The sequence below is a fragment of the Coloeus monedula genome (assembly GCF_965178545.1).
Source record: "Coloeus monedula genome assembly, chromosome: 25".
Lineage (NCBI taxonomy): Eukaryota > Metazoa > Chordata > Aves > Passeriformes > Corvidae > Coloeus > Coloeus monedula.
The window spans coordinates 299,106-316,711 of NC_138805.1; the positions used below are offsets into that span (position 1 = coordinate 299,106).

Consider the following 17,606-nt stretch of genomic DNA (forward strand, 5'->3'; position numbering starts at 1 on the left):
GATGAAAAATGTCTCAAGGATGGGCAGTCCCCAAATGGACACATCCAGAAAAGGCAGTTCCATAAGCACAATGTCAGCCTCAGAGTTGCAAAGCACGTTGGAGGCTTGAAACCAGGTATGGTCCAGAAAAGTGATGACAACGTTTTCCCAGATACCAGGCTGTCCATAGCAAAGCCCTGACAGAAGGATGAGACAGAAATTCCAGCTGGTGAGCTCTGGCTGTCCTGACCTCCTCTTGCTCAGAGGAGCTGAGGCTGCCCCATCCCTGGAAGTGTCCAAAGCCAGGTTGGATGGGGCTTGGAGCAACGTGGGATAGTGAAAGGTGTCCCTGCCTGTGGATACAAATATGCTGCTAGCAAGAATTTCTCTTGCTTCTTTCCAGTCCCGTGGGATACTTTTCTCTCTCACTGAAGATATCAGCAGAGTTCTATAAGCTATGAACACCTGCGACCTTGCAGAGCTTTGTTTATGGTACAGTAGGAAAATATTTTGACAGTGGATGTTTTAGGATTTTAGCCAATCACTCCAAGGGGTGGCTGATCCTTTGACCAATTAGATTATGAAGAAAGAAGTTGATAAAAGAGTTGTAAAACAATTAAATGAATCAATCTTGCTGCACAATTCCTGCCTGCTGGATCTCTCTCCTCCTCCCCACCACTGCGGGATACCGTGACACCTGCCCATGGCTGGAACTGGATGAGATTCCAACCCAAACCATTCTGGAATTCCATGATTCAGTGATCTCCAAATGCAAACCCTCATTCATGTCCAACATTGATCTGTGTGATTTTTTCCATTCTGATAGGAAGTCAGCCAAGGAGACACGGTTTCCACATCTCCAGACAAATTTAGATTGGACTTTGGGTGGAGGTAAGGCCCTAATTAGTCATAGTGGATGGAATTAAGTTTCTACAGTGCTCAAATTCAGCATTAATTGTGAATTAATGCCCTTATGGGCAGAAATGTTACAACTGTTCTAAACAGGACAACTGTTCCAAACAACTCCAATCCAGAACTACAGACATGCCCCTGGAAATGCTCTGATTTAGGGATCCAGGTGGGAAACTTAGGGATCCAAGTGGGAAGTTTAGGGATCCAGATGGAGAACCTTCCCTCAATCTAAAATTTGGAGTCAAAGCTTTGGTTATCACCCACCTCTGGTTTCATCACCCATGGATTCTTCTCTGAGTTCCCTACAGCCCCTGTTCCACAGGGACGCTGGGGCTTCCTAATCTCATTCCAATGCCAGTTATAAAAGTCAATAGGCAAAAAGCAACACAGCCCTTTCTTCCCTTCACACGTGGGCGGGGGTATCATTCCCACCAGCATAGGAAACAGCTCTGGGCTGATGGGAATATTGTCACATTCTCACCAACTTTACTCTGTTCCATAAAGCACCAAAAGAACGAAGTTCTGTTCACTTTGGTGGAGATTTTGGGGAAACAGGACCTCAGGCCCAGTATTTCCATCCCTGGCACTGCCTTAATGTTCAATCTCAGCCAACTGCCTGAACCCCACTGGACTTCTGTTTTCCCCACATGCAAAACAAGGGAGATAACACCAACCCCACCAGTTGTATGGCCTGGAAAGGACTCAGCAGCAGCCACGTGGGGAGGCAGGGTGTTGTTAGCTCCCAGCTCCCCGCAGACATTGCCCATTAATAGATTGCATGAGCGCTGTGCTGAGAACTCTCTTTGTGTCATACGATTATGAAATTCCTTAATGTGCCATTAATATATATGTTAATTTTGAAGCAATGCATGTGTCCTGCTCTTGTGCAAGCAGCAGTGTTTCCACGGGAACTCCTTCAATAACAGCACCGTGTGGCTTTTCCAACAAAAATAGCCTTTTCCAGCTCAACTTTTTTTAAAGTTCTCCTCACCCAAGAAAGACATTCTGCCCAGGATCAGCTGTGGCTGCCAATTTTAACATGATGTTGATCTAAATAACTCTGCAGGGAATATTTTATGTATCTCCCAAATCTCACCACTACCAGACTGATTTGGCACTGCTGGGATGAAGCTCATCTTAGATTTGGCATTTCCACATGCAAACAGACAAAATCTTTACATTGACAGTGTTTGCATTAAGCTCTGAAATAGGGGCTGTATCCCACCTGGAATGTTATTAAGCTGTCCAGAGAATTTAGGCAATTATTGGCATTTACTGCTCTGTGATGAAAACACCCAACACTGCTGACCCATCACGTGAATTGGTTTGCTCTGCTCAGCAATGGTGTGATAGTTCTGAGGGAGCTTTTATACTCTTAGAGCCACAAGAGCCTTAATATGAACCATATATGAAAAACGGTTTCAATTTTAAATTTTTTTTTTAAACATCCTGCTAATTTTTTCCTCTCTGTTGAAGTATTGATGCCATGCCCACAGCTGTCCCTGTTTCCATCCCAGGAGGTCTGCTGGGAAGGAGACCCAAGGACTTTCAGTTTATGTAGAGCTTTTGAAAGATTTGCTTGGACGCTGCAGCCCCTTTCACTGCCTTGAAATAGATCTTCTCCCATTAATTAAAAAGTGCTTTTTAGAGTCTTTTTCCTCCTTTCTTAAAGCCATTCCACAGAAGTTAAAGCCTTGACGTTAGATGGATACAACGTTGAATCCATATGGATATAAAGATATAGTTGGTTAATAAAAAGATGAGTTCTGTGTCTACTCTGTGTATTCCAACCACCACAAACACTCTACCACCACATCCTTCACACGTACAAAATGACAAAGTGGAGGGAAGAGTGCAGTTGAAACTGCAGCAAAGTAAGGAACTTATAATCCGATATAAAAATTGGCTCAAATACCTAAAGATTTCAAATTATTTCGGTCCTTTATTAAAAATAAATTAAGAAAACAAAGTTTAAGTCATTTGAATAGCTTTCTCCTTCCTAATGCATTAAGTTTCAGAATGACAACACATTCCTACTTGTTTCCAATTCGGAGGGAACAAAGTAAGAATCCTGAAAGGAAAACAAAAATCCCGTATGAAAAAATAATCCTGTAAGTTGCCTTCTCACACATTAAAAAGAGGCAAGGAAAAGGCACCATTTAAATTATTTTCTCCTCTCAGTGGGTCACGTTTCATTAACTTGTTGAGAATGAAACACACTCCCACCAGGACGTTAACATCTCATTTCCAGTGCTGCTGGGGTGAGGAGCCTGAATAAAAACAAATGGCTTCTCCAATGAGACACATCATCCATCGCCAGCATGTAAAACACAGTCATTAATCACAGCACAACCTGCTTATTATGGGCATTCAAGCACTGGCAATACAAATGCTTATAAAACAGGGGCTCCTTTCATAATTCCCTGCCCTTGTCTCTCAATAGTTTAGAGGATTAACCCTTTTACAGCGAGGGATGGGCAAACTGGTTTTGCCTAATTCCAAACCAACCTGACATCATGGGTTCAAAAGTTCGACTTGAACTTGAACGTTCTCAGGTGCAGTTTGTGCTGAGGAAGCAAAGAGCTCATGGGGAGATAAGAGAAGGAAGACAGTGAAAGAGCAAATTGAAGAACCCTACAGGGCATGGACAGGGTGTAAAACCCCAGTAAGAACCAAAGGATGGATAAAAATTGGTGATGAAAGAGTTGAAACTCTTGCAAAGTAATAAATGCCTATCTTAAAGTGGTTTGTGGAGAAGTCTGTTCCTTCCTACAGAATTCTCTCTGCTGGGAGAAAACAACAGGATTTTATTTGTACTTAATTAATACTCATGAAGAGCACAGTTACACACACACAATTACACATACACAGTCCCCACTGGCCATATGACTTTGGGCTTCTTTTGCATTTCTTAGCAAAGAATTTTAAAATACTTGGCACAAATGCGTAATGAAGCACCATTTTTCTCTAAAAAATGGGAAGGATGAGGAATTCAGCTGGCTCCATGTCATACATGAAGTCAAGGACAAAGCCAAGGAGGGATGGCCCAAGCACCAAGCGCTGCCTGCAAAGCTCTCAGCTCTTCTCTGGGCTCTGCAAAACCCAGCTCCACTCAGATATCCCTGCTCCCAACACGGTGTGTCCCAAGCTGCCAGATAAATGAATGCTCAGCAGAAAATGGTAGTTTATTTGCAGTCTGATGCAATTCCTTTTCTTTTTCTACACACCCAAAACTTCTATTGACTTCAAGGAGAAAATAAGTGAGGACAGGAGGAAAATCAAGAGGTACTGAGAAAAGCAATGTTTGGACATCATATGCAGCAGGCAAAAATACCTAAGCCTCACTATTTACTGATAGTTGTAACAAGTGAGACACCTGAATGAAGAAAATTCTTATGGAGAAAATCTAGATGAGGTGTGTATTTGAATTTTCTCCTGCGGTGTAAACTGGCCCCAGGTTAACCAGAGCTGGTAATTTGTCAAACACTTCAGTTTGTCATCAACTGGACAAGTATTTCCAATGTTAGTATCAATTACTGGAGGCAAATGACCCATGATTGACTTTGGGGAAAACAAACATTTTGAGAAGACAAATTAATAGTCCATCACATTTCAAATTACACCAAAGCTACACACCAGGTACTGGAAATGAACACTTAACTTTCTTCTGGGTGGATTTTTCAGTTAATTAATATTACAGCAATGGGTGGTGGCAGCAATTCCATTATAATTTACTCCATATGTAAGAAATACTCAGTAAATACTTCATAGGCATGAGTGGTTCAGAGTAAAGTGGGATATGTCCCAGCAAATCATCAGCAAGGAGTTAAAATCAAAAAATATCCTGAGTTAAAAGGGACTCAAAAGGATCATCAAATTCAACTCCTGGCCCTGCACAGGGCAACCCTCAAAATCACACCTGAAATACTCAGAAATTCAGCATTGGCTCTACTTCCTAGAAGTAGAAGAAATATCAGGAGTTTTCCCAAGGTATTTCTTCTAAAGGAAGGGTTTTCTTCGACCAAAATCACCAACGAGACACTGTGATGAATGAAAGCGTTCTCAGTACCCTTCATTGCCAGAAGGATTTTCTATCCTGTAATTTACTACAGGAAAGCACCAGTTTTATTTTGTGGGTGGAAGCTCAGAGATAAAAACCACCAGCAGGTAAGAACTTTATTGCTGGGTTTGCTTTTTCAAAGGCACCCCCAAAGCTGAGCTCAGTCGTGAGTTAATGAGTCAAACCCCCACGCCAAGGCTGTGCTGAGCAGTGTCTGTGAGGAGGGAACAGCAGTGCTCAGGTTTTGAAAAGCTGCCAACTGATTTTAATGCATTTTTACAAGTTTTATCATGACTAATTGTGCTAATATTGAAAAGGGAGAAATAAGGCCTGGATCACAGAAATCAGCCTTTTCAAACATATTAAAGCCACAGAGTCACCAATTGCTATGAAAGTGTCTTGTTGCTCTCATGGTAGTGGTTTTCCTCAGTGACAGGGAAGAAAAGGGACAATATTTTTCCTTGGGTGAGTATGTGCCACAGAAGTCCTGTACTAACATTTATCACAGTTCTGTCCCTTTTCCTGATTAAAGCTGTTGGATGGGTATAATTTTTCCCCTTCTCCGAAGGCCAGATTTCTCTTTCATAGTTGCCAGCTCTGCAGAATGTGACAGTGGAAGCTATTAATTGATCCTGCTATTAAGAGAAAACATGGAAAACAGAAAGGCAAAAACAATTACAAAAACTGTGACAGCACAAAAGAAAAGGAAATGATTTGCCAAACTGAGTTTTCCAGACCAAAACCCAGTCCATGGAGCCAGGTACACAGCAATAAGACACTCCCGCACTCCTGTGCCAGCCGGGCATGCAGTCAAATCCATCTTTTCCATTTCCACACGTGTCCAGCACCTCCATCCTCCACAAAGAACCTCACAGAGCCAAAGTGATGTCATGCCATTAAAAGCAGGATCAGGCCCTATCTTTCATTTTAGCACAACTGCTACAAAGACAGAAGCCAAGCCAGACCAATCCCACACCTGCAGAAGCGCTCTCAGCACTTGGCATGGACTGGGAGATCATCTGTGCAGAGATGAATTTAGTTCACCCACAGAATGATCCCAGCGAGCAGACATTCCCTGCTGTCTGCACAGCTTGCCATAACCCAAGGTTTTGATGGGATGGCACTTGGGATGTGGAGCTCTGACCTCCCAAGACAGAAAAATGCAAGCCAGGAAAACCCTACATCTGCGACTTGGAGCTGCTCCCTGGCTCTGCTGGAGAGTGGACAGGAAGGAAAAATTTTGAGGACAGAACGAAAAGAATCAATCCAGAATGTATTAAAAATACATAAATGGTCTTAAAGGAAGCCTGTGAATCACAATTTAAAAGACAATAATGATTTAAAAGATAACCTGCCCAATTTTGTGAAAACACCACCATACTTGAATGTATTTATAAATCCACTTTTTTATCATGTAGATTATTTCTTTTTAAATAATATGTTGGATGCTGTACTTTGTTCAGCTGAGAAACAGATGAATATCCATAAGCATTCCAGCTCTGGGATTAGCTCATGAAAAAGTTTCATTAATTTATGAGCTGATACTTACACAAGTAAGCTCTCTAAATCTTGACAATTAGATGAAACAGCAGTGGGATTTCTACAATCTCCTTTCAGTCATCTTTGCTGCCTCTTCTGATGCAATCACTTCAGCAGCGAGTCTGTGATGGGCAAATTCATCTACAGTACCAATGGCTGTGACATCTCTTCACAACAGACCAGTGCTCTGGGGATTAGGCACCAGCCAAAGAGGTCTCTGTTGCAGCCACAAGAAAAAGGGCTTTCAGTAGGGCTGTACAAATACAATAAAATCAGTCGGGATTTCATAAATGCTTTTGTTTTAATGCAATTTAAGTGCTGAACTACCTTACAGTGATGAGCTTTAAAATGTTTACAGTTAAGGCATAATTGAATTTGACTCATTTTGGCCCAGATCCAGCTACAATTTAATTGACTTCAGTGGGAGTTGGACTGGGCTCTAAGTAATTTTAACTAAAATAATCCATCAATTGTTCCTCACCCACTTCATCAAACTCCTTCTTATCATTTATGATTGCTTTGTAATTTATTGCAACAAGGTGAAACCAACCCTTTTAACTTCTGGCACAGCTTCCTAACCCTCAGTGGAGAATTTCACCATATGCAGCCACCTAAACCAGACCTGCTTGAGGAAAGCCATGAGCACAACACAGCTGAGCCCCAAACTGCCTGGTACTATGCACAGAAACCTCCAAATATCAGCTCCTCCACAGCTTAGTCACCACAGGAACAAAATGAACTGTTAGCAAAGCTGTCAAGAGGAGGCTTGGAACAAAACAGGCAGAAGGTGAAATGAAATGTGTTCACAAACACTCGCTGATTTTTTTTAGCCGAAAACTCCCCCCATTTGCTTCAGACTTCTCACCATTTTATTGTATCAATGATTATGTTACTGCTTTCTATTTCAGGGGGCCTTTTCATATTTTTCCTCGTTGAGCCACAGGAATAAACACCACCCAGAGCACTCGGCCTTCCATAAGGCATATCATGTTATGTGCGACATGCAAGGAGATGTTTTCCGTAATAAAGTACCACCACTGCTAATTTTATTTCAAAGATGACAGGTTAATCTGTCATAGAATACCCTGTTTAAGTAACCACAAACATATCACGCACATTTCTCTGTCTTCTAAAAGAAAAGGACATGTTTTTATTAAAGCTTCAATCCTTCTGTGCTTACACAACAGAGCTCTGGTTTTTAATGAATCAACGTAGGCAGCTCTACACTGGATGTAGCAATAGGCACCTGCACACTCAAAGGTACAGGAACTTGTTGCTCCAACATTAGTTCTCAAGATGTCTATTAAAATTTAATTCCAATGAAATTCAACCCTGTAAGCTGAAATCCCAGTTTGAAAAAAACACAAAAATTTGCACTGGCAGGAAAAGTAGCCTTTAACTGCTCTGTGACTTGCAAAATAATCATTAAAAGAAATATTCAAAGGCAAATGGTGGCCAAGTGTTTAAAGCTGACTTAGTGACTGCATGGAAAACTCTCTTATTCTGATGAAAATCCAAAAACTGAGTAGTCAGGTTATCCAAAATACAGGGCAAATATAAATACTTCCAATTCAATCCCTTCTCTGCATGAGTAATCCTGCTGTAGTCAGACAGCGAGCTACATGAATAGAAACCACTGGCATGTCAAAGAATTTACAAGATAAGACCTGAACATACACATCCAAACACATTTTAAGGTCGCTGGAAGGTTGTTGCTTGGAGAAAAAGACCATATATTTGTACATTTTCTGTCAACACATCTCCAAAGGGAATTGTAATTTTGTTGTATAGGAAGTTCTGGAAAACTGCTTTTTTTCCTCTCATTCAAAAAAAAAAAAAAAAAAAAAAAAAAAAAAAGTGTGATTTTTTAAAACAGAAAATGAAAAACAAAGCAGATTTATCTGTTAAGGTTCTTTCAGGCTCTGTGTTTTAGACAGAGCTTAAATATTCTGGATGTGCTGCCTGCAGCCCAAAGATTTTGAATATCAGTGCCGGGGTCCATGTTTGGGAAGATGGGGATCTTTTTTTGAAATATTGCTCTTTACCCTTCTCTGTAGTCACTTAAATGGATCTCAGCTGTTCCCAAACACCTGAAATACCTGCAGCTGGTAACGGGGTGTTGTTCTGAGCTCTGTTCTGGCCAAGAATGGGTCAAAATGTAAAGCTGCATTAGAGGAAAAGGGAAAATACTGGAAAATGGAAAATATTAAGTATTACTGTGTCAGCCAAGTCCTAATACCAAATCTCTGTATTTTTAAAGATGTCATTAAAATGTAGCTTTGGGAATTCTGGGATAGAAACCTCTCAGCTAAATTCTCCCACAATTCTGGGAACCCAAGAAATAATGGATAACATCAGACTTCCACTGCTCAGCTGCCATTAGCTTGTCACTGTGATCCTATTCTATTACAGACTTCACACAAATACAACTGAGATCACAAAATACATCCCAAATTTTCCAAGGAACTGTTATTTCCTAGCAAGTGAAGCTCTTGTTTACATGTCCTGGGTTCTGCAATCCAGCTGGAGCAATTCTTACATAGAAATGACTGAAAATGTTTGGTTGTAACTTTCTCTCCTTGAAAAAGAAAAATAAATAAAATTTTGCAATACTGAAAGCAACTTCATTGCTTTGCCAAATGTCTATTAAAAGGAAAGTGCTATGAAGTTTTGCTTCAGCCTTTAGAAGATAAGTTTTCAGTATTTTATTCCTGATTGAGTATTTTCTCTGATCTTACACATACACACACTTTTTAAACTTCTCCCTTGTCAAGCTTAATTTATAACATTTTGCTTTGCTCTGAACTGAAAAGGACACATAATGATTATTTTTTCAATCTACCAACAATCCAAAACACCAATTTTTCTGACTTCTCCTATTTTCACTTGGATGTGATGAGATTTTGTACATGGCCTGCAAATGCAAACCCAGGTTTCCAGTGGCTCCAAGCAGGGCCGCAGTCACGTCTAACACTGGACAAGTTACCAAGGGCTGAGCAGAAGAAACAGATCAGCAGAATCAAGCAATTAAATCATCTGAGCAACGAGAGCAGAGCCTTTCTCAAACCCAGCAGTGGATTTAGAAACAACTCAAGCCACTGTGAGCAAGCGCCTCCAGAGCTCGGTTCCTGATGTGAAGATCAGTTCCAGCTCTGCCATCCATTGTGCGCATTCCACACAAATCTTCCTTCCCCAGAGGCCTCCACCGAGGGCACGGAAGTGGCTTTGAGCTGGAAAGGCACAGATTTTGTTCCATCACCCAAACCTGCTCCACTCCTATCAGCAGAAAATCCTTCCTGAAGGTGGATCAACGCTCCCATCCACACGCTACAGGGCTGTGATGCAGGGAGCTGTCTGTCCCCATGCTCAGATGGGAAATAAATGGACTGTTCAGCACAAGGAAACAGCACAGAAAAACCACAAAGTCTCCTTAGTTACTGCCCTGCTCCGCTCCCTGAGCCTGGTGGGATGATAGGAGCTCTACACAACACATCAGCTCCAAACACTCTCCATTCCTTTTCCTCACCTTCCCCAGCGAGGATTTTTGCCCTTGTTCATGCCCAGCTTGTCCTGAAGGCAGCAGTGCTGGGGGTCATTGAGTCTACAGGGTGAGGATGGTCTTTTCCAGCATTTTAGAGCAGCAAGTTAAAGAAAAGTCCTCAAAATAATAATGGCACTAGGTCTGCACTGCACAGTCTCCATGAGCAGTGGCCAAATGGAGGACAATTCTTATGGAAGTGCTGCATTTAAACCTAAATCACGGAGCAGATGGATTTAAACTGTGCTTCCAGTGCCAGCTTTGAAGCTTTAGAAAATGAGGCGTAGGTGTCAATTTTCCCAGTGGAATCCCACATTCATTAATGCCTCCCATTATAGCATTCCTCCACAATGCTTATTCATGCCCAACCACAACCACAATGCTGATTACTTGCCACAGTAGGTTTTATTGCAATCACTGGGGTGTGATCTTCTGGTTTGTTCACTGTAGTTTTGCCTTTCATTAATTCCTTTTATTCACTATTAACAGTACTGAGATAAGACAGCAAAAGTAAGTCTTTATTACAGATATTTTAATATCTAGCACTGAAATTTCTTTAGAGCCAGATTTGTCTGCTAAGTCCAAGTGAGATCTGCTTTCAAATCCAGATTCAAATCTGAGTTTCCTTCTGAAATGCCATGTCTAGTACTGGATATAATCCAGCAAAGAAAATTAACAGGCACTTCTCCAAGTATCTATTTATCATCACCCAGCCCGTTATTATCCCCCATATGCCATTTTTGGGCATTTCTGAACTAGGTTTTCTACTAAAGACATCAAAACACTTAAAACCCAAGGTGGCCACCCTGAAAAACACTAAGCTCTTTAAAATTAACTGTTGTGCCCAATCTACAGCAGTTACAGAGGAATCCACTTTCAGTCCATAGGTTTGTTTCATTTACCTCGGTTGATAAAGTGCTCCTCGTCCACAGACAGGCTTTTCCTTGTAGGGCTAAAATGGACAGAGAGTTATGGAGAATTTGAGAAAACTCAGATTTTTCCCAATGTTGCAGCTGAATAAATCCCACTACAGGAGCAGGGACACAGTCCTGACAGCAAATCCTGACTTTTCTGGGTTTTCAGAGAAATGCTCAGAGACAGCAGTGTAACTGTGACTGCACCTTCTGCCATCTCTAGGCAGAAATGTTGTCTCTGAACTATCTTATATCTATTAAAAGTACCCAGTAGCTTCACTAATACTGGATCAAAGACATCTACAGAGGAAGCACTTTGTATTTCTCGGGATTAATAAAATTCCTTTCTGGTTTTGCCTTTACTTCTTGCTACTCACCTATAGAATTCTATTGATCTTTGTAAGCTAAACCAAATAAATACAGGCAGTTTTCAAAGTATCTTTTTTTTTCTTCATATGTTTGCACAAATAATCAGCAAAAATCCCAAACAGCCTTGCAGCAATGCAGATTTCTACGTGGAGACAGTTTCAGCTTTGCAATTTAGGTTGGCACCTATTGTATAAACACACATTCATTTTGGCCTGCTTTCTTCAACATTTTGGGATACAGGTGTTTCACGGACTCGGGAGCTATTTAAGACACGTAGATCTCCTGAGCAATCACTTCACACAGCACAAGAGCAAAACCCCTTCCAAGGCCTTGTACCATTGCCTGGGATGCCGTTGCATTCCCGGCGGTGCCCTGGGGATGACGATCCAAACCCAGCTTCAGGCGCCCGGCGCGGGGAACGCGGGACACACTCAGGGTGAGTCTGGCAGAAGGTGCCCCCACCACTGCACATCAGCTTCATTCAATGGGATTTATCCAGCTGTCATGTTTCAGACTGGAAACATGATGAATGGATGCCATCTCATTTTTCCCTGTGCTGGAACACACGCACTATGTGGATTCCCTTTTCCTTTCCCAAGCGTGCTGCCTTCCCCCAGGAATTCCCCCAGGAATTGTAACAATATCTGTTCAATTTAAAGGAAAAGGTTCAGCAAGTATTTCAGCAAAAGAAATGGCTTCTACCCCAATATTCAGTAGTGTCCCACAGCAAAATCAAGCCTTGCCATCAAGCCATATCAACACCTTTTGGAAGAGAATCAGAAGGAATCTTGTTGTGAGGTCTCGCATAAAAACTGAGCTATTTTAAGTCACAAAAAAATCTACTTTCTCACCATGGTTTCCTAAAAAGGCTGAGGAGACTGGGTGAGGACCAGAAGGACCAAAGCTCACACTTTATCTCCCAAGTAATGATTCTCCAAAGGCCCCAGCGGCTGCAAGTACCACTGAGTTTAATCCAGAAAATATCATTTTATATGAGGAAAATGACAGCTCAAAATTTCATCCTAAGATAAAACAACAGAAGACAGACATGGAACTGGAAGAGAAGAATTCAAGATCTGAGCAATTCTATACTAAACACTTGCCTACATTAAAATCCCAATCACACAAATCTTGAACGTCTCGAACTCAAAAAAAAGCCCCAACAAAACCAAACAAACCAAAAAATCCAATCACCAAACCAAAAATCCCAATAATAATTTCAAGGGAGCAAATAATAATAATTATTGATGTTCATTAAAGGAAACTTTTTGCACAGACCAGCAAGCACAGTAGTAAATTTTCTAAAAAACCAAAAAAACCAAGTGGACAAACTTAAGTTCACTTCCCGAAGTTGCAGCGCTTTTAAATGTACATAGAGCAGTAGAATCCTCTTCAGCACAACTCCCCTAAAACATAGGTAAATATTTTATGTCTCAGCAGACAATTGTCTCAGGAACAAGCAAGGCCACACTGATCCCACGTATATATTTGCCTTGCAAGGTGTTCTGGTATAGCAATTAAAGAGAAATCAGCCCTACCTGAGATATGGACTAGTAAAAAACCTTGGCGTAGAATAGACATAAATTACTCTGCTGCTCATTAGGATTTAAATTATAAATCACTAAGACATATTCAAATTTGAGGGTTTTTTATAAGTTCTGGAATAGGGCCTGGTACAAATGAATACATGGCACAGACAATTAACAATTTGTACTACCGACTTTGCTGAAATAACTGAACTCTGCAACCGAAGGCGATGTGATTCTTTTTAATCCAGCCATCTCAGTTCATTTGGAGAGTTTAAAAAGGCCATCCAAGACCAGTATTATTGATTATTAATACACAGTGTCACAAATTCCACTAAGACCAGGGATGGCACACAGCTCCCCTTCACACCCCAGCCTGGTTTTCATTTTCAAACTATTTTAGTTCCTGTGATAAATAAGAAACTTTTCTAATTTGACCTTGTAACATCGCACACTGACAGTGTCCTTTGATTCTTTATCATGCCCAACGCTACCAATAAGGCAACAGGATTTTAAATCTATCGCTAAAGCAAGATAATGAAAAATACAGGAAACAAACTAGAATAGGAATAGGCTCGCCTACAAATATTTTTAATTGAAAAATGATATAAAGGCAACTTGAAAAATGATTCCTATAGGACTCTGCTAGGTCAAAAAGCAGCTGTCAGCAATCACTGTAACAAACCAAGCGTATGAACACTGTATCGTTACTTCTACAAATTAATTAACTGTGACATAATATGAAAAGCCAATAAAAATATAAATAACATGAAACAAGGTAAATAGTATTTTCACTCAGCCATCACAGCCCAAAAAATCATAAATCAAAGTGGCATTAATCACCATCAGAAAATATTTCTAGTTTTTTTAAATTTTAATCATAATGGCTCTGAACCCAGACTAGCATTTCATTATAGATTTGGTATTCAAGGTTCAGCCTTGTTTTTTTGGCTCAAGAAACACCACAATACATGTTCATACACCAAACTTTAAACTAATGATGGAACCTTTTCACAGGCAATTGCAGTTTTCTTTCTAAAAACCAAAACTGGGTTGGGGCTTATTCCAAGCTCTCTTCAATAGGAATCTCCCCGGTGACATTGGTGAGCTTTGCACGAGACCTCACAAATGCTACTCACAAATAAAACGTCAATCTTCGACCCCAAGATGCACCAGAAAAGTCTCAAATGCTTCTTCCACCTCCTTCTGCCTCTACTTGACAAATCTGTTTTGTTCCAATTCAGCTGCACCCAGTTAAGTATTCAGCAATTCATCACAGCCAAAAGAAAAACTCTTTTCTATCGGGTTACCAAAGTTTTCTGATCTCTCTTCACTTAACCAGGGATGTTGTTGAACACACATGCTGCACACGTACAATGTCTTATGTCTTTCAGCTCCAAATAAATTATAAAGGCATATCAGTCTTCTCTGACTTCACCCAAGATGAAAGAAATATTAACTCTTTAGCCCATGAAAACGCCTACAAACCCTGACTCCTGCCTTGAGAAAAAGCCACGGAGAAGATGTTCAGCTGGAGTAACTCATTACTTATAGCTGTTTCAAATGCTCCCAAGTCCCAGCTACGATGGTACAGTAACAAATCTCTGTGGTTTAGGTTAAGATTCATTTTCTTAGATCATGAAGAGACTAAGTGCTCACTCCCTTCCTGATTAACTCTGGAGGCAAAGGAAATTCAGGCCGTAAGTTAAGTGCAATACAGTATTTCTGTAGTGCTATATTTCTGCAGCCTTTAGTCCCCAAGTAGCTTGGGAGGGGGTTTTTTGTTTATTTTCACTCTGTGGGTCTTTGTGGGTTTGGTTTTTTATTTTAGTTACAGATTTATATTTTGTACTTTTCAAATTCTTTCACATTCAGATATCTTTTGTGGTATTATCCATTTCTTAGCCAATAGTTTCCTTTCATAAAATAACCATTCCCATTGCCTAATACTTGCAAGACTTTCAATTGTGCCTATACACCTTAGAATCTGACAGTTTGGAAGTGTGGACTTCGGTAGCAGGTTTCCTCTATGATTTTAATCCCACAAGCAAATCTCTCTCTGTACTTCACTTCACAGGCACTGCAATTCCATAGAGCTTAGTCCATTAGAAGCAGATATTCACAACCCAGCCTGACACAGGAACAGGCCAGAGCTTGGGCTAGAAACACAACCTTGAGGGTGAATTCATTAAAGATCCCAGGCACAAGGAGAAAATAAGGCTTTAACTGAAGAGTAACCACAAGAGACTTACTGGCATCACTCTGACTCCACTGCTGACTCATACGAGGATTATTAATGATTATTTACCGAATATATACTACTCTTGCAGAGACAATGCTTGCTATATTTGATGAAGAACTATGTATCTAAAAAATTTCTCTCCTTTTTTCCCATGGTGGGTGGTGAGTGTCAAACCAGCTGCTGGGGAGCGCCTCACCCATCCAAAATCCCAAGGATCTATTAGGTGACATTCAGACTGTATTATTTTATGCCGAGGTAGTTGTACATGCTTCTGGACATTGATAATATCCAGGTTAATATTCCTTTTGGGTGCTAAAGGGACTTTCTTTTCTAATTCTTCCTCTTTCTTTACAGAAAGAGAGAAAAGCATCTTTCCTTGCCCACATGGATTGAGGTCTGCAGGCAGAATCGGGCACTCTGTGCGTCACTGCCACACACCAAACCCCTTCGGCACGTTCTGGCCAAGCACTGAATTTCACTACGCAGTAGCGAGAGATCAGCTCTCAAAAATTCCCTTGTCAGCAATATCTTGATTAACAACTGGTTCTTTTATAAAATATGTCAGCAATTAGTTAGGGAAGGCAAGGGACGTCACGCAGAGATCGGCTGGAAGAAATACATGTTGGTGGAGGATCACACTGCTCACGCAATTTCTTTCCAAAAGCTGGTCATCATGGGTCTTAATTCTGATCCAGCCTCCTAATCCCTTCTGGATCTCTAATAACTGGTATTAACAATATAAATACTGAGATTGAAGGAAGATTTATGCTTGGACCAAGGATTTACTCTACTTCTCAAACTCTTAGGGTACCCTAACAGCAAGTTTTCTATCAGCACAGCTTTGCTAAGAGCTGAAAAGATCCTTCTTATGTATATTCAGCAATAAAAGACCACAAACCAAACCAACAAACCTGAGCCAAAGTACAGGCCTTGAGTTTTTAAACACAACCTAATACAAAGGCAAAATGAACTTTTTCCAGCAAAGAGAAAGAGGAAAAATAGAATTCTGTGACCTTGAAATAGATATTAATTTTATTGGTAATTAGTCCTTTACAAATATTTTTCAGTATCTAAGATTTTTTGAAGAATGTATTTTTAAGTTGCAGTTTCATCGTCTCATTTCTCTTGACACGCTATGTGTCACCACTGGAAGGGTGGCCTTATGGGAAGAACAGAAATCTGGAAAACTGCCTGCTTCACCAGAAAGAGGGATTTTTAAAAATATTTTTTAAAATCTGGAATGCATTCTAAGAATACTATTTTTATTTTTAATGTGGATTTTTAAACACGCACACTAGACCAGTCTGCTTGTGAAATTTTATAATGCCCATGGTCAAGCCGCAATCGCTCGTCGTGTTGCCTGTGCAGGGCAGAACCGCTTGTGTGTATTTATTTGTGGTGTTTGCAAAATCTTTACAAGTATTTTCCCATCTTTGCTGTTAGAAATAACCTACATTCTTTCAAAGGAAATGAGAATTTAGGGTAGCAAAACTGTGCCTCTATAGATTTTTTTCTTCCTTTCACAATATTTCTATTAATTTCTTTGTACTTACTCAGACGTAATGAAAAAACTACCAGAGGTTTCAATAAGCATAAGATGAAGGACGATTTCTACAAGACCTGGACTCCTGTAGAGCTCCTTAACTCGTGATCATTAGCACTGGGTATGTATTGGCTCCAGTGAACACCCCGACGAGGATTAGGCTGAATCCCACCACGACACACTGATAGTAACTAAAAACTGATAGTAACTAACTGATAGCTGTTAGTTACCGATAGTAACTAACAACGATCCCTGCGCTGGCAAACCCAGGGAGTGGGAGCAATCCCTCCTGTGGGGATGGGGTGTGAAGCCGGGCTTCGTTCAGGCAGGGTTCGGGGGAATGCATGAGATGCAGGAGCAGCTCGCCCGAGCCCCCCGATTCCGCGGCCGCCGCATCCTCGCTGCGGCATCGCCGGGGTCGCGCTTACCGGCGCAGGAGTGCAGCGGCTTGGGCCGGACCAGGAGCGACGGGCAGACGGAGTACAGGGAAAGTTTCTCGAAGTAGTCGCAGGTCTCCTTGGAGAGGATCTCGTCGATCATGAAGGTCTTGTAGCGCCTCCTGCCTGCCTTGGGCCGGCCGGGCGCGGGCAGCCGCGCCGGGGGCTGCGGGCCGGGCTGGGGCTGGGGCTGGCCGTGCATGGCGGGACCCCTGCGGGGCGGCCAGAGCCGCGCCCGGCTCGCATGGGCGCCCGGCGCCCCGAGCGCGTCCCGCTGTGCCCGCGCTGTGCCCGCGCTGTGCCCGCGCTGTGCCCGCGCTGTGCCCGCGCTGTGCCCGCCGGTTCCGCCGCCCTGCGCGCCGCCGACTCCCCGCTATATAAAGCCGCCGATAAGCATCTCTCCCATCGCTCCGCGGCCTTTTTAGGAGGCTCAGGCTGTCAATCAGGGCGCCCGCTGCTCCCCGCCAGCACCATTGTTACCCTGCGCCGGGCTGGGAGGATCCGCCGCTCCTCTCCCCTCCCTGCTCGCTATTTTAAGATACTGGGG

General features: G+C 41.8%; 1 protein-coding gene across 1 annotated transcript in view; it reads right to left on the reverse strand.

The window, feature by feature from the left end:
• BARX2 (BARX homeobox 2) overlaps positions 1–17,261 on the reverse strand; it is a gene marked incomplete at both ends in the record, with an annotated part of 32,890 nt that extends 15,629 nt beyond the window's left edge. Inside the window, one exon of the mRNA XM_082297066.1 lies at positions 17,051–17,261. Coding sequence (XP_082153192.1) covers positions 17,051–17,261 — 211 coding nt within the window. The remainder of the gene's footprint in view (positions 1–17,050) is intronic.
• Between the last annotated feature and the right edge of the window lie 345 nt (positions 17,262–17,606).